Genomic DNA, 22,669 nt, shown 5'->3' on the forward strand with positions numbered 1-22,669 from the left:
AACATTCCTTCAGCAACTGCGTATGGAGTGTTCATATCACAACTCAAACGTTATGCCAGAGCTTGCCAAAACTACGCTGACTTTTTGTATTGCACTAGAATTCTAACAAATAGGCTTCTGGAACAGGGTTATGTTACTACAAGGTTGAAATCATCACTACAGAAGTTTTATGGTTGTCATCATGAACTCATGGATCGTTATGGTGTATCCATTAGCGCAATGAAAACTGATTTGTTCAACATGTCATAGATTTCCTTCCCTCTTTCGTCTACCTTGAACTTTATTTTTTTATGAGCTTATGTTTCTAGAAAAGCAGAGGACGCTTATTCTATCAGTGCTTCTGGTCCATGCTCCCAGATTTTAATGGAGTCTGAGTTGTTTATTTGTTTTTGTTACTTTGTATGTATAATTTTAGTTACTTTATGTTCTTTGTTGTGTATGTCTGTTTTTCATGTCTGGTCTTTGTCCCTGGATTACATTCTTTTGATTACCGCTATAACCATGGTTCCCTTGATTACTTTTTTATTTTCTCAGTGCTTGCAGATAATGACATGACTTTTTGGTATATAAGTTCACCATGATAAGTTACTGGTCAAATTTATATTTTGTTCCGCTCTGCTGATCTTTACTGAAATTACGGGCCTTGAACTTAGCAAAATTCACAGAAATAACCATTTTTCTGACTTTTTTTCTAAATGCTTGCAGATATTGACATCATTTTTAGTATTTAAATTCACCATGATAAGTTACAGGACTAGACTGTAGTTGGTTCTGCTTCAATGATTTTTACAAAAATTACAGGCCTTGAACTTAGCTAAATTCACAGAAATAACCGTTTTTCTGAGTTTTTTTTTTTCTAAACACTTGCAGATTATGACATAATTTTTGGTATATAAATTCATCATGACAAGTTATAGGTCAAATTAAAATTTCGTTCCACTCTGATGATTTTTACAGAAATTACGGGCCTTGAACTTAGCAAAATTCACAGAAAAAAAACTTTACATGATTTTTGGTATATAAATTCACCATGATAAGTTACAGGTCAAGTGTGCATTTTGTTCTGCTACAATATTTACTTTGGATTAACTTAAACTCAAAGAAATCACTATCTGGAGTTTTAAACTACCATTCTGAGTAATAGAAGTTAGTTAGAAGATAAAGGTCTAAAGCCTAAAAAACACTTTTATTCCTTTTTTTATCCTTCTATATCCTTGTATTTCTCTTATGAAAAAACTTACTTTAGTATCCAACATTGGGACTTGTGAGGTATGTGAGCGCACTCACTAAGGTTCTTTAATTTGGAAAGGAAATGGGGTAGATGTGAATCTTTATATCTTTATATACCCTCAAAGCATTTAATTTGCATTGATATACTGGGAAAGGTTAAGGGAAATTAAGACACAAGTAATAAATGCTATGCACATGGTTGTCATGTAGCTTTAGTTAGCTCAGGCTCATGCTCCCCTATTAATAACTTGACTCAGTGCAGGCGATTTGAGTAAAAATATAGAAAGGGCATTACAATGCATTCCCAAATTCAAATGTGTTATTGGAGAATTATGTTTTAAGACTAATGAGTTTGTTTTTGAGTTATTTTTATTTCAGGATTTTTTTCTTGTCTAAACCTTGATGTGTACAGCCCAACGTTAGTGATTTTAGAGATTGTTACTGGAACCATTTATTTAGGAATTAGGCCCCACTTTGATTCTAGTAAAATTCATATTCTGTGGTCTAATGGCAATCAGAATTTAAAGATTCAAGTAAATATTAAGTCCTGATTTAATTACACTTTGACTTTCTTCATTTTACAATTAATCTGTAAAGTATGGCAATTGCCTTCACAAAGAAAACTAAATTTACATCCATTACATTCATTAACATAACATAAGCATTGCATTCACAAAAAAAAAAAAAACATTGAAATGTCAATTGGTTTCAAAACGAAATAACTCAACAGCTAATTCAATCATCATTCCATTCTTTGTGTTACCTTTAGATCCTTGAAACCTACAAAAAATGTACACTTACATTACTACATTAATTTCAATATTGTAGACATTCTGCTCTTAAAGCTTTCAAAGTGTAATTTTATAAGACTGTTCTACAAAGATTTCGAAATACAAGACCTGTTCAACCCTCTTTACTTTGCATGTCGAATGCAAGCTGATGTAAAAAGAAAATATTCGCTGTTGTATTCTTTTGAGTTGAAGCAATCGAAAATTTTTTTTAACTTGGTTCAAATCAAGATAAACGATAAAACAGTTGAGAAATTTGAATCATTCCTCCTTCAATTGTGAAGAATTCTATTTCAGATGCGAAGAATTCACTAAAATCTTATTTTCATTTAGGAGTATGTCAATAGTGGACTGCAGATCAACAGACAATATACGTGTATATATGTCTTTATTTCCTTCATTTAAGAAGAGTAACATCTAAGAAACATAACACATTGTACAAACAAATCAAACTAATTCTGTATATTCAGCTTTGAACATTTATTTCATTATTTTGATATGAACATGTAAATTTAGCTTACAAATTAATGTCTATTGTGAAGTCATTCAAGAAATATTCATCACTCCTGTCTCCTATAGTATCTAAAACAGAGAAACATTACAAAAATTGGTCACATGCTGCTATACAAGGTTTTGACCAACTACATACTCTTACATGAATTTCTAGTCAAAATTAGGACAATCTGTCAAGACACAATTTACTTTTTAAGTTCATTATCAATAGTAAATAAACAAGGGTGGATCCAGGACTGCAAATAGATGGATGTTAATTTAATTCAATGCAGAGCGAAGCTTGATTTCATGCTTGCTAAAATAATAGGGGGCCAGTTGCTACCCTTTAGATCTGCCACTGATTTACATTTTGTAGAAATCAATGCAAGTATGTTCATATCAAAGGTTTTGCAATAATTTTAGCCATATTATAAACTTGGCAGAACAAAGTAAAAAAAAAATTAAAGACTTTCAACAGGTTCTCACTAGGCCATATTTTCTTATAAAAATCAGTCTACCATACAAGCTTATATACTTACAATCAAGTAAATAATAGCTACCCGGCTGCTGCATAATATCTGTCCTACGAAGAAAAAATATAATAAAATTAAATGACAAAAAACTGAATTATAAATTGGCATTGAATTTAACACTGGCGGGACTACTATTTATTGCATTAGTCGATTAGAGTCGAGCAGACGATGCATCATGTGCTGTATTCAATCAAGAACGCTAATCTGTATAATTGATTTTTTTCAAAAAGATTGTTATAAAACGAATATTCGTCACCGTCAAACATTCGTAACACTTTACATATTTTGCATACAATCAAAATCGTAATATTAAAGCTAGGATGTATTGCCTGTAACGTCGTCAGCCATGTTGGCTTCACTGGCAACCCGAGTTCAACTTGGAGGTCACTTCGGCGAAGTTCGACAAACGAAAAAAGCCGAATGCAGTGATTAGTGGAGGAACGTCAACGGTACGGAACTGGAGCTGCCTTGGAGTTTGTTCCGGTCCATTGCCACCGGATGTGGCGTCATGCGCGTGCGCATTGGGGTGCATCTCCCTGCACTTCCCGAGATATATGGCTTCTAAAACTCATAGTATACTACTCGTTTTCTCGACCACCTACATATTAAATTGCAAATTTTGAAAAGGATAATTGTATTAGAAAATGTACGCATTTCAATACATATAATTTTGAAGGTGAATTCATGCATATGAATTGTAATATTGAAATACTTATTTCCATAGTAATTTTTTTCCCGATGACTTCAGTGCTTGTACATCTTGCTTCTGGGACGAATTGACGCAGCTTCGCCTAATAGTCCTCTGATTTGATTGGTTGCTTCTTTATCTACTTTCGTTTTTCATTTCCAGGTAGTTGAATTGTGTAGACTGAAACTCAAAAAATTGTTACAGATCTATTACACTGACTTTTTCAAAGTAAGTAAAATTTATTCTATACATGCAGTTCGTCATTTTCTGGCATTAACATGTATTTTTATTATTTTCCGAAATTTGATGAACTTTCGTTTTGACTTCTGTAACCTGTTTCTTCTTCGATTTGCAAAGGGTAATTATGATGATGATGATGATGTGCGAGAAATCGAGAAGGCTAGACACATTAGTTAATCGCTAATTTTGCTTGGATGTGGCTAACATAGTTTAAAAAAAGCAAAGCCTGTTCAAATACAATGGCAGTAGCCAAAGAGTTCCCAATCAATGTCCTTTTACTCCACGCATCAGTCTTCAGAAGATTGACTACTACTAAGAAAGGAAATATGAATGTTTTGTAACCCAGGAGAGTCCACTACTCCACTCAGAAGTCTTCTTCTAGGTCCTTACTTGTTGTTTCCTGCTACAAAAATACATGTCTTCCAGACTTATTACTTTTGAAAATCCCCTTGGGTTTTTTTTGGCAGGACATCATCATAAAGACAATTACACTAACCAGGAATTTCGTGAAAATTTAATGGAATTGTCTCAAGTATAAAGGCATTGAAATAAACATCTAAAAAATATAGGTCACCATGCTTTTAATAAAGATATAGCAGTTCAAAAATTGGTAAAATCAGGGAGTTTTTGTCATTTTCTGAATTCAATTCAGATGTCTCTGATCTTGCCAATATTTTTACGAATGACACATGCCATACATCTGTAGATTGGAAATTGTCTCTACTTCATTTATAAAACATTGAAAACAAAATACAATAAGTTATCGGCCTAAAAAAGCCTTTTACTGTTTCTCGCCAAAAGAAAAACTAACTTTTGAACCATATTCACAGTAATCTGAAATACTTCTCACGTTAAGATTTTTCTCAAACTTGCTGAATGAAAAAGTATCCATTAGCTGATGGTATAGTCTTTTTAAAAAGTGGGGGTCACCGATCAAATAAGGAAGTTAAACACATTTTTGTACCATTTCTATATAATTTTGTTTGGATTTTGGACGTTTCCTACTCCAAATGTTATGTTGGATGACGTTTTGACATTGTCAGCGATGGGACGTCTTTACAAGCTTCAAAACAGAAGAAATAAAAATATTAAAATGGCAATACTAAAACTTGTCTGTGAAGGAATAATCAAAAGACAAAAAAAAAAAAAAAAAAAATAAGACTGGAGAGAACAGAATGCGATATAGTAGAGAGTCCATGTATTTATATTTTTAAGAAATGTGGTGATTATATTATGTTTAATAGATAGAACTTCTTTAGACCAGCATTTTGAGCCCTCATTTACTGAAATCGAACAAGGGGTTGCCAAGTTATGACATTTTTAAAGTCCCAAAATCATCCCCCCTTTTTTCCACTCGCAATGAAATCAGAAAATGACTTTAAGCCATTTTTTTAAGGCAAATACTGAAGCCATTATTGAAATGACATCATTCAACATTTATTTTCTCAAAGAATGGAGTCTTTTTATTGAAATTACTATGTATTATGATCCAGCCTTTTCCGCTTTTAGGAATATAACCAAGCCCAGTACTACAGCAAGTCTGTTTTGATGGGGTCAAAACAGCCTCCATGACCATTTTTCCCCTGCCAAAAAAAAAAATGCTTACTACAAACTTGTTTCTTGGCTTAATTCATAAGAAAACTACAAGAATTCTTCAAGATAGAAGTGTTAATAATCAATCCAAACATAAAATTTAAGATTGATCAACTACTTTATATCCCACTTCTACCATTTCAGCCTGTAATGGCAAAATGGCACTATAGTATCTGTAGTGCAGTGCAACCAATTCAGTATAAAGACTAATAACCCATATCACTTAATGTATCATATCTTTAAAAGTAGTACAGATATGATCAAGAAAATTGGCATGCATTGTTGTTATAGAGTAAGCAAAATTTTTGTTTTGGTTTTGAGTGTCGTCATGGAGAAATGGCAGCCATTTTGAATCAAGATGGCCGCCAAATTATGACAACAGTTGGTTTCTTTCACTTAGTCCAGATTTTTTAAGCTAGCCCTTTCATGTTTTGTTATTTCCTGTATTAAGACATTATTTATTTGTGTACTGTAGTATATTACATGAGAGACGAAAGGAAAGGCAGCCATTTTGAATAAAAATTGCCGCTGCTCTCGTTGATATCCATTTCGCAACCAAAAAGTTTATCTTCAGCAATAACTTTCTTAAAAATCAACCTATTTTTACAATCTTGGTATCATTTTAATCGTCTCATTCTTATCTTCCTTTCTAAAACTGCATGTTTAACTTTAAATTGAATGTTGTAAAAGTACATGTACATGTATAGATTTGATAAATCAAGGATTTTTATAATAGACACTATAAAAATCCTAAGATAAGTGAGGAACTTTTAAATGGTAAATTTCAAACTGGTTATTTTTTTTTTAATGTTTACTTCTTGTTTTATCCAATGCTTCAGATGCTTTCATGTGAAATTGACCAAGTTTTGTAAGGTTACTGACTGAATTGATTTAAAATAGTTTATAAATCGAAATATCATGATTCTGCCATAATAGCTGTACACTATAATCATATATGTAATTTCGGTAAGCGACTGTATTTGTGCAATGTAAGTGGTTCTCTTTTGTGTGTATGTGAAGTTTTTACATCTTCAGGCAGTGATAAGCAGAGCGAAATGTTGATTTTACTTCATTTATTGTTTTTCTTGATCAAGACAATATTTAAAATATAACTGCCATCATGATCATACAGTGAGTCAAGACAAACCAAATCTAATGAAAAAGAAATATAAAAATCTATTTAAATATCAGTTAGTAAGAATATCTGTTGTAATTGCAAGAAATAATTACAAGAAAAATCAGTATACACATGTAAGAATGTAAATACAACATGACAAGATAAAAAATTGAGTCAATGCAGTACTTTTGCAGTGAAACTGACCGTATGTTTTTTAAATGGTGTGATAAATTTAATAGAAAAGATATTTAATTTTCAAAATATTAATCTGATAAAACCACTAAAACAGTTATGTCAAGACATAAAAAATATCTATTTTTTTTAGGTGTCTTAATTAAGAATAATACATGCATTTTATGATAGCAGATATGATGCACAAGGTCAATTTCCCTACAACATAACTTATGATTTTCCTATAAAAACAGCAATTACATCTATATGGAAAGTCCAAGGATTCTCTACAATAAAAGATCATTAATTTTGTATGTGTACTAGATGCTATAAATAGATAAAAATTGGTAAAATCATTGTACTACTGAAAGTATAACAGATATTAATTGTCTTGAATAAGTGTACATGTCATACACAAAGACCTAGGAAAAATACTCATCATAATACTTTTTATATTCAGAACAAATAGATTCAAACTGTGTTAAAAACCAGGTTCTACCACTGGTGTCCTTGGGGTTGATCTCAAAATCTGAATAAAAGATAAAAAAAAATTTCAACAACACTAATGTCATCTTTGTTGGGCCATTTGAAGACATTTTTCTTAAGGTTAGACATTGACCAGCAACATCAACCTGAAACTAAAACATTACAAAACTGTGAAATTAGTGTTACAATATATACCTTTCAGCATGTAATTATACCCTAACTCTTGGCAATATTTTGTTTGTGTATCCTCATCTACATGAAATATGCATGTCCTCCATAACATGTGCTTTCACTTCAAGTCGGCCAGCAACAATGTTACAAAAATGAATCTGATGTCCAGCAGCAGGTAGCAATCCACATTTGAAGATCCAAAATTGTCTCATTAGCATCATAAAGGAATTAAGAATTGACATTAGTTAACTGAAAGAAACAAGAAGGGACCACAAACTAACCGGAATAGTTTCTGTCTGTCAGTAGTTGATATATCTCCCCCTTGGTGATCCCATTTGCCAACAAGTACTCATTAGTAATATTGTCCAATTGAGTACTTGATACATCCTTTAACAATTCTCCAAGTGTAATACATGTAGTTCTTGACTCAACAGTGGCTAATAAAATAATTACAGATCAATGACGGTTTGTTTATAACAGTTAGTATAACTCACAATATTCATTAACCATAGCCAGCAAATTGAATTATATAATAATATATCAAAACACCATAGACTGTTCAGAATATAGTAGTTGAAAAAATTAAATACATGTACATGCACTAAAATGTACAAGTAACAACTAAGGACGGAATTACTTTCCCTATCAAAATGCTAAACACTTACTTAATACTGCTTGAATATTTAAAGAACATTGATAATGTTGGAAATAAGTAAACAAGCACCCCCCCTTTTCCTAAATGTCGTATTCGGTAGTAAATCAATCATATTTGTAGCAGAAGAGAAAAATAGAGATTTTAAATCCCATTATTCTTTAAATAATAAATTATCATTGACGTAAATCCTATGTAGAAACTCCAAATTTACTTACAAGCACAGTGTGAATCGATAACGGATTCCGTTAGGTCAGGGTCAGCCATGACGGTAAAAGTGTCTCGAACCTTCTATAGCCGCCTATTCCAACGCTTAAAATAAATATGTTCCTGATTACAAATGAAACCATATTGGGATCCACAAAATACACATGGATGATTTAGGGTTCTTTTATTGATAAGGCAGATTGGAATCTGTAACAAATAAATTAATTGACCCTGTAATACAATAAAATACTTTAAGTACAGAGAAAAGAAAGATAACTCTATTTTTTTTAAATAAAGAACATATTCTGTCAACCTGTACAATATTGTTAGAATAAAATATAGATTATGTTTTCATGTATTTGTCTGTCGCTAAGACTCAATATATCTTGCGTCTACATGTATGAATTATAATTATTCATGATTGACATAAATCTCGTACCAATATAATTTTGTAACTTCTGACATAATAGTATTCTGTACAGATCTCTTATACTCTATTAATTGTATGCAACATGTAAGATTTAAAATAACAGCAAAACATAAGTTTGCCAAACATTGCCACAAATGGTATGTTAACACAAAAAAATTATAATAAAAACACAACTTACTGCTTACCTCTCAAATAGATGAAAAGGTCTGGTTAACTGTCTGGTATAATACAGTATGACACATACAATACCTGAAGCAAATATATGTTTCATAACTGATGTGTTCATGGAACAAGAATTACATTCATTACAAACATGAAACACTTTGAGTACATCATTGAATAAAAGTATTATTTAACATATTAAAATTTGACCATTTAATCAATTATTTATATCCTATTTATTTATAAGAAATCACATTCATTCAAGATTTGTCACTTTTGAAACTTTTGGTTTAATAGCTCAATTATTAACTATTTTAAATATTTATAATCCTTTATATCATTTTGTCTCTTTAAATGGTTTAAATAGATTTTACTCATTCACTCAGTTCATTTTCATACTGCAAATTCATTCTCAAATTCAAACTAAACATTCAACCAAGTTATTTTAGTGGGATAAAGTGCTAGAAATATAGAAACAAACCTCAAATACAAGTTCCAGAAACTCAGCAATACAACTAAACTTCCAAAGTAGATTTATATTGAAATACTAGGCAGAAATTATAGACTAAGTTATAAAAATCTCAAGGAAATCTATGTCTGCCATCCAGCTCAGCAAACTCAAAGAGAATAATACTCACATTCCAAAGGAAACCCTGAAGATAATTTTAAAGTACATGTGACCTGAATTGACCAATAAATAAAAGAGTTCTATAAATAGCTCATCAGCTGATAGGTAAATCCATCAGTCAAAGTAAATGATTATCAATTACACTGATACAAGTAACAATATGTATACATTTTAATATAAATGTGAGTAAGTTTTAATAAACATATAAACCATTCGTTTATTAATCTCAAATCATATATCATATAATAAATAAAATACAATACATAAATATATAGAAAGAGTAACATTAAATGAATATTATATCCACAGTCAATTCCTGGTTAAATTCCACTCTGCCACATACTCCCCCGGGCCGGTAAATGACGTCTCGGCATTTCATTAATGTACTAAGGTGAGGAATGTGTCTCCAATATCTTGAGAATTGAACGCCCTGCCTCTGTCTGCAAATCCTTTAGTAAACTAGAATTAGAAGCTAGAGTTGTAATGAACTTAACTCTCTTTTCCCAGTCACTTTGTGGTTTTCCTATTGCAGACGGTCATTAGGTATTCACCAGATCTAAATCTTTCTGGTGGCCTCAGTTCTCTGGTGGAACATCTCAGAACCGGTGTATCTTCTGCATCTGTATCCGGAGGACTATCACTACCAGAATGGTTGATTTCCTGAGTAGTCTCCTCTTGGTCTGTTGAAGCGCTTCTGTTATCCTCAACATCAGACTGGCTATCGTTGACAATGATGATATCTTCCGATTGATGGGCATCCCCTCCAGTCTCTGTTGACTCCTCATCAGGTCTCTGAACAGAATCCACATCAGCAATGACTAAACCACTGTTGCTCTGTTCCTTTTCCCCAATGACATGATGAACCCATACTAACTCTTCATCTGATGCAACATCCTCTGTTTCATCATGTTTGGTCTGGTCCGGTTCCTTGGCGGGTATCAATCTTGCAGGTGTTGCTTTCCGTGGTGCAGGTGTTGGTCTGTCTCGAAGTATTCCAATAGGTAAAAGTAGGTTGCGATGAACAGTCCTGGTTCTTCCTTCCCCATTCTCCTTCCTCGACACAAAAACTGGAATGTCCTCATTCTTCTGAGTAATCACCACATATAGGTCACGCTCCCATCGGTCAGCAAGTTTATGTTTTCCCTCAAACGCAACTACTTTCACCAACACTCTGTCACCTTCTTTCACTGTTCCTCCTCTAACTTTAATATCATAATTGTCCTTCTGCTTCTCTCTAGCTTTCTCTGCAGCAGCCTGTGCTAGTCGATGTGCCTCTGCTATTCGTTCCCGCAACTCCTGGATAAATTTTGATGATGGTTCCTTCTCATTCTCTCTAAGTCCAAACACTGCGTCAACTGGAATTCTTGGATTTCTGCCAAACATCAAAAGATAAGGTGTTTGCCCAGTGCTTTCATGTCGAGTACAGTTGTAATAATGCACCATTGGTCCAAAATGTGCCTTCCAGAGCAAAGACAATTAAATTTAAAGAAAAAAACTTGAAGAATTAGAATATGCATGTCGTGAAGCCGTACTCCGTATATTTACCTTATTTTTTTCTCTTCGAAGTATTGAAAACAAAATTTCAAGATCGATTTGGGAAGTGTATCGGAAACGACTTCCATTCTAAAGATATTTAAATCCGAAGCTCTCAGTGGGTGTTATTTTTATTTCAATATGACGTCAGGAACATATTTATTTTTAAGTCTGAAAAACGTATATTCCGCTGAAAAAAACGTGCCGCGCGACGTTAAAACCGTATTGGTACCGTTACAAAAATGACGATAATTTATCCCCGTTCCGAGAACTATAAACAACAAGACTTATATTCACTACAAAAAGTATTTTATTAAATATTTATTCATAAAAAAAGTCATAGCTAATGTCACCTCCGAAATAGAAGGATTTTGGTAACGTAAATACTAAGTCAAAATCTTTACCAGAAAACAAAATGGCGGCCATATATGGTCGCATTGGCATCTCTAATACTAGTACATAAAACTATTCTGGTTGCATGGCTGTGTCTCTTTGCATGAACATGTTATAATTCGTATTCGTATTTTAAGTTACATGTACCACAATGTTTATTTATACTTCAATAGCAAGTGACTTATCGGGATCTAAAGTTCAACATTTACAAATGTAGGTGGGGCGTTTCAACAGTTAGTAGCAATATATTTACTGAATAAAAGGAAAAAAATATCGCACGACAGCCGCTGATGAAGTATTTTTACATGTAAGAGAGTGCACCTACCATACTTGTGAAAGTTTGTGTCTTCTTGTAGTGTAGTTCATATAAAATTTGAAATAAAATTGCAGGATTGAAATTTTCAAGAAATAAAAGGGCATGACCTTGTAGGCTAAAAACCACTAATTCCACTTCCCATAGGCTTCTATGCTAATTTCACAATATTCAATGGCTTCTCTGGACTTTACCTTAACTTTAACCTGCAGAGGACTATATATCAGCATGATTCTACATATGTCAGCTCACATTCCTCATAATGGCATGTGGGGTTAGCAGACTTGCAGTGCAGTACTGGTCACCGGAAGTGAAGGGTCTATAAATAGCATGGGAAATCCCAGTGTTTTCACAAGATAGGGATATATTTAAAAATCATTATGGAGATTAGGCTTCACATCACAAGAAGCAAAATGCACCTATAAAATGTACAGAAATGTTTTTCCTTTCAGAAACTGTTTAAATTTTTTAAATAAGATGAGAACTTTTTTCACAGCACTATGAGGAACAGGGGTAATTTCTGCGTAGGACTATTTTTGCGTACGTTCCAAATGCTCATTGGTTGAATTGGTGGTCTGTAACCTGTATTGTCCTAATATTTTTTTGTTTACATTAAAAAATATTTCGGCACACAGGCATTTGTTTCATATAAAAAAATTGGTTGTCACCTCCTTTCCTAAGTAAGGAAGAGGAGGTGACCAATTTTTTTTTTTTTTTTTTCAAATGAAACAAATGCCTATGTTTCGGTGCTGTATGCTGAAGAAAAAAGTTTTCTAATAAAAAAGGGCAGGACAGAAAATTTGATAATTGCCCACCAATGAACTAAATGTTTGCTCCTTAAGTAGATGTAGGAATTCTGTTATTTTAATGATAAAATCCTATTCCCATTTCTGACCTTATTTTGATTAAGGAGGAGAACAAACTCCCTTGCATAGCTGGGGGAAATTCATGACCCACCTTTTGAAATTATATGAAACTAGACACCCTAATTCTGTAATAAGGAATTTAGATCATCCATGTTGATTTTCTGAAAAAGCTTGATCAAGAAAATAAATTGGCAGGTCATCCTTGTCGGTAAACATACATGGTGGTTGTAAGGCTATATTATACTTCCAGTGTTCCTACTCTAACTTTTTGCAAATGAATGGCAATCAGTCATATGCTTGAGATATATAATTCGATGGGCTAATAAATAAAATTTAAAGACCGAACAAAGGTAAGCAAGAACATCTGTGGGGATAGAATTTGTAAAAAATTCATGATTTCATGCAAAAACAAAACATCCCAAATTTCAAGATAGGAGCATTCACCAGATCCGCACCTCTGAATCCACGCCTGGATTAGATACTCCGTGTGAAACTTTTTCTACATTTTTACGTCAGTAAATTAAATGAACTGGCAAATTATGTTTTATGATACATGGACGGACGCCTGGCATTTATGGAAGATTTCCCAAAGCGGCTCTTGAATCTCAATGTTATATTGATTCAACAGTCAAAAGGAGATAAATCGCGAATTTCGCACAGAAAGCAACGTCACAAATTGACGACGATATAATAGTTTGCAGCATACAATGCGCATAAACAATAGTGTGATTTATCTTTAACAGGAAATTTCACGACATTTTTGGAAATATTATGGGTTTTACTGTATTAATGTATGGATGACATCCCTTTTGCGTTAAAAGGCCTTTTTCAGATGACCAAAACTCAGGCAACAGTTTTATGAAAATATATGTGCATGTAATTTAGTATTTAGAATATAGTAAGCCCCTTTTTATGGTAATTTCCTCCAAACTTAATTGAAATCCTGAAGTATAAATACTCTCAAAACACAATAGCTTAACTTTGACTTCATTTTGAAAAAAAATTGAGCCAAGGGAAGTAACTCTTCAGTCCGACAGACTGGTTTACTGTCCAATTGAAGCAAATTTGATTTATTGGAGCTGTGGTATGCACTTGGATACTTTGAAGAACTTTTTTCAACCATTTTTGTACTTATTGAAGTAAAAATAGTGTAAGTTTCAAGGAAAATTTTTAAAGCTCTTCCTTTCTCCAATGTGACAGCCGACCTGAAGTTGTTGTGTGTAGGGGTATTACCTTCCTTTGAAAAGCATGCTTAAATGGCTTGCATCTGAAAAAAGGACTATTGAAATACATAAACATTTTCATATATTACTGGTACTCCTTTTTTTATACTATTTATAATTATCTTGAACATCTTCCCAACTGTTTATATTGATTCAATATTAATTTTAATGATAAACATGGGCAAGTGTTAATTTACATTTCTGCATTCCATGAGGTACAATGCTTCAGGAAATGTAAGAAGTATAGTATAGGAACATTATTTCCTTTAACTATTGCTAACACATTTATATGCGAATCTATTTTACTGTTGAAAATGTAAAAAGAGATTAAAATTCTAAGGGAGATAACCGAATTTTTTAATATACCCAAACATGGGTAATTTTACAATTGTTTACACTTGTAGTTGTACAGAAGTTGGACCTGTTAAATTGAAAGTGTTTGTCAAATTAATTGTGTAGTAGAAATTAACCATTATTAAATTATTGGCTGTCCATAAAATGGTGATAGATTCAATCTACATGTCATTCATCATCCAATAACCTTAATCACCTAATTGCTTCTCAACGATTATTTACCTGTCATGAAGCTTTCCCTTAATACCTGATTAGACAGCAATCAACACCTTTTGTAACTGAGCTATATGGTTTATGGAGAACTTAGACATTTTCTAATGGAAATTAGAATCGAGCTAAGAATGTGTACTTTTTGGAACAGCCTCTTGAACATGAGAACTAACTATCTAGCTTAATTTTTAGACTTATGTTGAGACAGAAACTAGTTGACCAATTTATACAATCATGGTTTTCAAATATGTGTAACTCCTCTCTTGGAGAATTTTAAAGTTTGTTGAAAAATAAACATTGTCTTGAGCCTTACATACTTAGGCTTAACAAAGGAAATAGTTTTTGATGTGTAAGTTCTGTTGTTCAAATGTAAAATTTCCTGTTGAAACAGGAAGGTGGTTAAGTATCCCAAAACAAGAAAGACTTTATGAATATTGTGCAATATTGGGAGATGAATTCCATTACATTTTTGGCTGCAGAAACCCTGTGGTGGTAGAGTTGAGAAATAAATTCATCCCAAGATATTATTTCACATATTCAACAGTAAAAAAAAATGAAATGTATGCTATCATACTGCAATTTTACACTATATACAAGAATATACTGTGTTATAAAACACCTTATCAAATTATTGTAGTAGTTACAACTTTTGTACTCACTTAATATGAATTACTGATTAATCCAACCACGTGGTTATCCTTATGAATGAAAATTGTGCAACTTTATATATACTTGATTGACTTTATTATGATTGTAATTTGTCTACCCCTGTTGCTATTGATTGTGTTTGTATTTCGTTGATGCCCTCTTGTACACTTGTGTGTCTGAGGATAATAAAGTATCTTATCTCTTGTCTTGTCAGATTTATGGCTCTTCTAATCTAAGAACTGATATTGAAACACAAAAAAAATTATAATCAAATTAGAAACCCTTAGTAGATTGACAAGATTGTCGTAGATTTTATATTTTTGTCATATCTTTTTACTTGGATTTCTAGCAAAATTATCTTTTTTTTTCTTAGAAAAAGGTTGTCACACTATATATCCTTTTAGAAAAGTTGAAAAGAGGGAGATCTCCCCTAAAAGTTGAACAGGTATGAATTCCTCATGTAAAACTTTGCCTTTGTTTTCAGTCAGATTTCAGATATGGTTACACATGAATTTTGCATACATTTCTTAGCTTGAAGTTGCAAATTTCGTATATTTTAATTTTCAATTGTTTTAAAATTGAATAGTATGCTGACCAGTTGTTTTACAAACAGAAATGCTTGTATGTTATTGCAAGTAACTTATTTTATTATCTTGATATTTGGTTGTTAATTTCAATAAGAAAGACAGAGAAACTGACCATGCAATATACCTTTGTATTTGAACAGAAGCTATATTATCACATTATAAGAAGAAACAAAGCTCTTGCATTTTGATATCTGCTGAACGGAATTTGATGAAGCTTTCACAGATTTTTTTTATTACTTGATTCCATAGCAATGTCTTTGATGTTCCACAATATTCTATACCACAATGGTCAGACTGATATTGGTTTTTGGACTTGCACATTTTGAAAATAAGGGGGCGAGAAGCATGCATTATCCTGGTGTTTAGACAATAACTTGATTATTACATCTAATGAATGGATTGCTTTGAAATCTTATAAAAAGATACCATATCACCAATGATTTTATGAATTAAGACTTGAACTTTTATGGAATAATGGGGCCTAAAAGGGACCAGAAACAAGCATTTTCTTTATGTTTGGACAATAACTTTAGTAAAAAAATTAGTGGATCCCATATATAATTCCTGCAAGTTTCTATACCACAAAAGGAAGACTGGGAATAATATTTGGGGTTGTGAGTAGAGCTAAGTAAGGATAAGTTTTTGTTTTAATTTCATGATAAAGGGAATGAATTGCTTTGTAATTGTACCACAAGTGCCATACCCCAAAAGAAAAGTGTGGATTGAATTGGTAGGTTTCGACTTCAACCATTTAGTAATAAAGGGCCAGAAAGTGACTGCTTCAATTCTGGTCAAGTTCTTATCCTGTGTCAAATATCTGATCATAATTAAAATTAAAGCTGTAACAAGTTTAAATAGTGTGTCGATATTTGCATAAACTGTTTAATTTCAACCTCTGCAATTGTATTTAGCTGCACCCTGTGAAGCATTTCATTTATTATTGGTCTGATTAAAAATTTTTACAACCGCAAAATTTTTGTGGTCGTATAATAATATGCTGTTGTTGTTGTCCGTAGACACTTCCATATCTACTCAATAACTTGAGTATAACTTAATAGATCTTTATGAAATTATACCACAAGGTGCCGTACAACAACAGGAATTCTGGGATTTATTTTTGGGGTTATGACTTAAACCATTCAGGAATTATGGGACAAAAAGGGCCAGAAATATGTGTTTTCATGATATACATGTATGCGTTCAATAACTTGAATATAAGTGTATAGATCTGTTTGAAATTACACCACAAGGTGCCAAGGACCAAGAACAATCATTTTCCTGATATGATCTGGACAATATCTTGACCTCAAATGAATGGATCTCTTTGATATTGAATGACAAGTTGCCATACTTTCAAAGGAAAGCTAGAATAGATTTTTTAGGAATATGACATGAACTTTTTTTGAATGAGGGTCCATAATGGAGCCAGAAAAATACATTTTTTTTTATTTTCAGGCAGCAACTTAAGTGTGAATGGATCTGTTTTAAGTTTTACCACAGTGGTTCATTCCTCAAAATAAGAGTTTGAAATGAATTTGGGGGTTGTGACTTTAACTTTTAAAGAATGAGGGGCCTAAAAGGGGCTGGAAACCAAGGATCTTTATACAAACGCAAAAAATATGCGGTTGTATAATATTATCGTGCAGTTATCATTCTTGTTGGCACTGTTGTCACCGTCCGTGTCATCTGGGGACACTTCATTTCTGTTTTGGTTGACCAGTTGATCAGAAATTTTGATATAATTTTACTATCCACTAAAGAAAGGTTCCTAATTAATTTATACTTTGTGGTCCCTATCTTTTTTTTTTGAAAATGGGCCTAAAAGGGTAAGAATAGGTGCTTTATGTAGAATGCTTGGTTTTTTTTTCTTCCAATTTTTATTATTCTTTTTTTTATTGTGTTTCTTATTTTATTCTGTTAAACAAATATGTCAGCAGATTTTGTGTGTTTATAGACTGTTTTCAAGGTATAGGGGGGCAAAGTTGGGCAATACCCCCACCCCCCCCCCCCCCCCCAAAAAAAAAAAAAAATGTTTTTATTTTTGGTCCGATTTCCAATTTTTTTACTATTGGATTCCTCATAAAAATCCATGCCTGCCTTCAGATATCTCTCATGTTTTTTTTTCGAATTATAAGGGGTCAAATGGCCACATCTGAGAAAAATCAACTTTTTTAATCTCAGTTTCCGCTTTATAGATGACGTATTATATTTAAACAATCCTAATTTTGGGGATTTGACACATCGCATCTACCCCAAAGAACTTGAGATAAAGGATACTATAGACACTGTATAGTCATCCTCATATCTTTACCTACATTTAGAAATTGATGGTAAAGGAAAACTATTGACCAAGCTTTACGACACACGTGATGACTCATTCAGAATTATCAACTTTCCTTTCTTCTGTGGCAACATTCCTTCAGCACCTGCATATGGAGTGTTCATATCACAACTCAAACGTTATGCCAGAGCTTGCCAAAACTACGCTGACTTTTTGTATTGCACTAGAATTCTAACAAATAGGCTTCTGGAACAGGGTTATGTTACTACAAGGTTGAAATCATCACTACAGAAGTTTTATGGTTGTCATCATGAACTCATGGATCGTTATGGTGTATCCATTAGCGCCATGAAAACTGATTTGTTCAACGTGTCATAGATTTCCTTCCCTCTTTCGTCTACCTTGGACTTTATTTTTTTATGAGCTTATGTTTCTAGAAAAGCAGAGGACGCTTATTCTACCAGTGCTCCTGGTCCATGCTCCCAGTTTTTAGTGGAGTCTGAGTTGTTTATTTGTTTTTGTTACTTTGTATGTATAATTTTAGTTACTTTATGTTCTTTGTTGTGTATGTCTGTTTTCCATGTCTGGTCTTTGTCCCTGGATTACATTCTTTTGATTACCGCTATAACCATGGTTCCCTTGATTACTTTTTTATTTTCTCAGTGCTTGCAGATAATGACATGACTTTTTGGTATATAAGTTCACCATGATAAGTTACTAGTCAAATTTACGTTTTGTTCCGCTCTGCTGATCTTTACTGAAATTACGGGCCTTGAACTTAGCAAAATTCACAGAAATAACCATTTATCTGACTTTTTTTCTAAATGCTTGCAGATATTGACATCATTTTTAGTATTTAAATTCACCATGGTAAGTTACAGGACTAGACTGTAGTTGGTTCTGCTTCAATGATTTTTACAAAAATTACAGGCCTTGAACTTAGCTAAATTCACAGAAATAACCGTTTTTCTGAGTTTTTTTTTCTAAACGCTTGCAGATTATGACATAATTTTTGGTATATAAATTCATCATGACAAGTTATAGGTCAAATTAAAATTTCGTTCCACTCTGATGATTTTTACAGAAATTACGGGCCTTGAACTTAGCAAAATTCACAGAAAAAAAACTTGACATGATTTTTGGTATATAAATTCACCATGATAAGTTACAGGTCAAGTGTGCATTTTGTTCTGCTACAATGATATTTACTTTGGATTAACTTAAACTCAAAGAAATCACTATCTGGAGTTTTAAACTACCATTCTGAGTAATAGAAGTTAGTTAGAAGATAAAGGTCTAAAGCCTAAAAAACACTTTTATTCCTTTTTTTACCCTTCTATATCCTTGTATTTCTCTTATGAAAAAACTTACTTTAGTATCCAGCATTGGGACTTGTGGGGTATGTGAGCGCACTCACTAAGGTTCTTTAATTTGGAAAGGAGATGGGGTAGATGTGAATCTTTATATCTTTATATACCCTCAAAGCATTTAATTTGCATTGATATACTGGGAAAGGTTAAGGGAAATTAAGACACAAGTAATAAATGCTATGCACATGGTTGTCATGTAGCTTTAGTTAGCTCAGGCTCATGCTCCCCTATTAATATGTACATCCTGGTTGGGTTGTTGTCTCCTTGACCTATTCGTGTTATTTATCCAACTCAAAATAAATAATACTTACTTACTTTAACTGATCATGTTGAGCATGTCCAAAAGTTGGTCACAGGGAGATTCTCAGTGCTGTGGTAGTTAATCATTCAGTATATTTGCTTTAAAAAATAGCCAATGAAGATATGGTTCAATTCATATATGTTGCATGGATTACACGAAATATTTTAAATAGGAAAACAGTCTTAGAAATTTGGACTAGACCATCAGCCAATGCTGGTAAAAGTAGTGGTGGGCTTGCACAAAGTTTGCTTTCAAGCCAGTGTTCCCTATATGAAATTCTTTTCAGATTTAGGAAAGGGGCTTAATGTCTGAAATTAAGATGGCAAAGACTGGGTAAATTATCCAGGCTTAAGGATCAACACACTCAATATTATGAATTAGGTTCTCATAAAACTCTTTGGGTGTAGTGTGGTGTGCATATTTTAATCAGCATCTCTATTTATTGGATTTGTTTATGAAAAAAATTCTAAGGTTACTTGTATAGCTCTTTAATCAATTCTGACAATTTTAGACTTACATAGTGTATTATCATAAGTAGAGTTTACAAGCAAAGCTCTTGATCCAAGCTGATTAACATCTGTTAAACCAAAAAGCCTAAGTAAGGCTGAAGGGTTAAAACTGATGAATAGAGCTCTGTGTTTAAAAGTCTTACTGTGGCCATCATTGAACAACCCTCTTAATATATAGTAATGAGAACATTGCAGGAATGGTTTTGCCATCTTAGCTTTAAATATGTATTGTGCTTGATTTGGGGATGCATAAGTAGCAAAATCCTTTTCATTTACAATCAAATTGTCAAATCTATTCTTATTAATTTACCCTGTCCTGGAATTGACCTCATACATTTCCTGTAAGTAAAACATGTTCTGTTTAATATGTAGCTGCTGTTGGCAATTTAATATAATAAAAGTAAAAAGTTTGCTTGTGTTACATTGTAGAATGAAGTAATATTGTTATTGATGTATGTTTGACACCAGTCAGCAGAACTTTTTACACAACCAGACTAATCCAATGTCCAGTGGACAGTCCCAGCTACACCCATGTCAACCAAATCTGAGTCAAGACCATGGACATGACAGTCACAAACAACAATCTTCCTCCGAACAACATAACTATTTACAGAGTGGTACAGCACAACTACACCAACAACAGGGCATGGGGCAATTGTCTACTGGACCTCCTGGATCAAGCTACAGTAATAGTGGCCCAAGTAACCATGGTACAGACATAACCACCCTGCCAACTACTCTCCAGGGAGGTACAACATATAATATGTCTAATATTGGTGACACTTTAGAGCAGAGAAGAACTTCAATTTTTAAAGAGGAGATAAGTGGTAGCAGCAACGCAAATAGAGATATATGGATTGCCCCTAATGGTGCAGGTGTGTAGAACTCAGCAAAAATATTGAATGTAATTGATTGAAGCTTTTTAATATGTACAGAACATATATATATAGTAATCACAATTAGTAATTATATAAACTATGCATATTACCAGGAAATTTTAATCTTCTATACTTTGTATGAGTTATTCCTCTATTTCAAAGAGTAATCAAGGGAACCAAGATTCTAGCATTAATCAAAAGAATGTAATCCAGGGACAAAGACCAGACATTGAAAACAAACTAACACAACAAAGAACATAAAGTCACTAAAATAAAACATACAAAGTAATAAAAATATATGAGCAACCTGGACTCTACTAAAAACTGGGAACACGGATCAGGTGTGCTAGCAGGGTAAGCATCCTCTGCTTTTCTAGAAATACCCTCTGAGCTGCTAATAAAAAGTCAAGTCTAGGGTAGATAAAAGAGGAAAGGAATATTAGAACATGTTGAACAAATCAGTTTTCCTGTTGCAGATGGATACACCATAACGTTCCATGAGTTTGTGATGAGTTCAAAATATACTACCAAATTGCAACTCTGAAATTACTGAAGAGAATTTCATGAAACTTTAACTTTGTAGGACAACATTTATTGTTGTACATATTACCAGAAAATCCTGATCCCCTTAATTTTCATTGGAGTACAATCAAGTTTTTATACACCTGTCAAGGAAGACAGTGGAGAGATATGCTCAAACATTATTTACCAGTATTCATCCTGTTCATCAATTCACATTGTTTAAGTTGATGTTGATTCGTATATTTAAGGAAATATTTTGTTTTATTTCACAAAGTCTAATTTCCAATTTCTATTTTTTAAATTACTACTTTAAGAGTTCAGTTATGATTTTGAGAATAAAAAATGTATCTATTTCAGATGATCTTCAGCAGCAAAAGGGATTAGCATCAGGAATATCATGGCAAACATTTTCCATACAAGTTTTTAGGGGTAGTTCTAAAATAAAAGAGTACAAAAAGTTTTCTCACATTGATCCTTCTTGTTTCCAGTTTGTTCTTCTGGAAAGATTTCAAGATGTTCAAAAAAATTATTTAAGTAAATTTGAAGGAGTTGAGTTTGAAGTGAAAGAAGAATGTTTATTTGCTTATGTAAGTAAAGAAATTGATGACGAGACATTAGATGAAAACTTGGTTAATTTTAAAGATGATTTTTGTCGCGATATTACCCAATACTTTAAATGTGAGAAAGTTAGTATTCCAGACAGATTTCAAGAGTTTGTTATTCAACATAAGCAGAAAATTAAGGAATTGCAAAGCAGGATGGTCATCCTTTTACACTGTCAAGATGTTGAATACAAAGTTGTTGGATGTACTACAAAAGTTTCAGAAGTGGCAGCCACAATTCAACATCTTGGTAGAGCTGGAGAGGTAGAGACTCCTACTCAAAGACTTGAGGAGCAAATGGATATAAATGGTGGGTAATCCCATCTTGATTATAAATAAATTTTTATTGCAAAAAATAGAACATTGAAGAGCTATAATGTATTGAACATTGTACTTGATATGAAAAACAACAATTTGTTCCTTTTTATTCCTGAAAACTGGACAGCTAGAAATAATTGCTGTATTTTTACTTGCGTCACTTCTTGTGGTGA

General features: G+C 32.7%; 1 protein-coding gene and 1 long non-coding RNA gene across 6 annotated transcripts in view; one reads left to right on the plus strand and one right to left on the minus strand.

Annotated features, from left to right (window-relative positions):
* The window catches only part of LOC148600763 (uncharacterized), a 137,668-nt gene that overhangs the window by 13,958 nt on the left and 101,041 nt on the right, over positions 1 to 22,669 (plus strand). Inside the window, exons 2-5 of the mRNA XM_088554975.1 lie at positions 3,894 to 3,959; positions 15,502 to 15,573; positions 20,606 to 21,051; positions 21,934 to 22,488. Coding sequence (XP_088411101.1) covers positions 20,631 to 21,051; positions 21,934 to 22,488 — 976 coding nt within the window. The 5' untranslated portion in view covers positions 3,894 to 3,959; positions 15,502 to 15,573; positions 20,606 to 20,630. The remainder of the gene's footprint in view (positions 1 to 3,893; positions 3,960 to 15,501; positions 15,574 to 20,605; positions 21,052 to 21,933; positions 22,489 to 22,669) is intronic.
* LOC148600765 (uncharacterized) lies at positions 1,765 to 11,407 on the minus strand. 5 transcript variants are annotated; one of them, XR_015917033.1, is made up of 8 exons: positions 11,134 to 11,407; positions 8,984 to 9,047; positions 8,380 to 8,575; positions 5,448 to 5,554; positions 3,756 to 3,911; positions 3,050 to 3,093; positions 2,540 to 2,600; positions 1,765 to 2,010 (listed from the first exon to the last, which is right to left on the minus strand). It is a non-coding gene; the product is annotated as an uncharacterized LOC148600765 (long non-coding RNA). The 5 variants fall into 5 exon arrangements; XR_015917031.1 differs by adding an exon at positions 7,258 to 7,946 and having other exon boundaries at positions 3,756 to 6,716; XR_015917032.1 differs by lacking the exons at positions 3,756 to 3,911; positions 5,448 to 5,554; positions 8,380 to 8,575; positions 8,984 to 9,047; positions 11,134 to 11,407 and adding an exon at positions 3,373 to 3,746.

The sequence above is a fragment of the Perna viridis genome, chromosome 12, assembly GCF_037379345.1.
Source record: "Perna viridis isolate PV_CMFRI_1.1 ecotype Kerala chromosome 12, ASM3737934v1, whole genome shotgun sequence".
In the NCBI taxonomy this organism is placed as follows: Eukaryota; Metazoa; Mollusca; class Bivalvia; order Mytilida; family Mytilidae; genus Perna; species Perna viridis.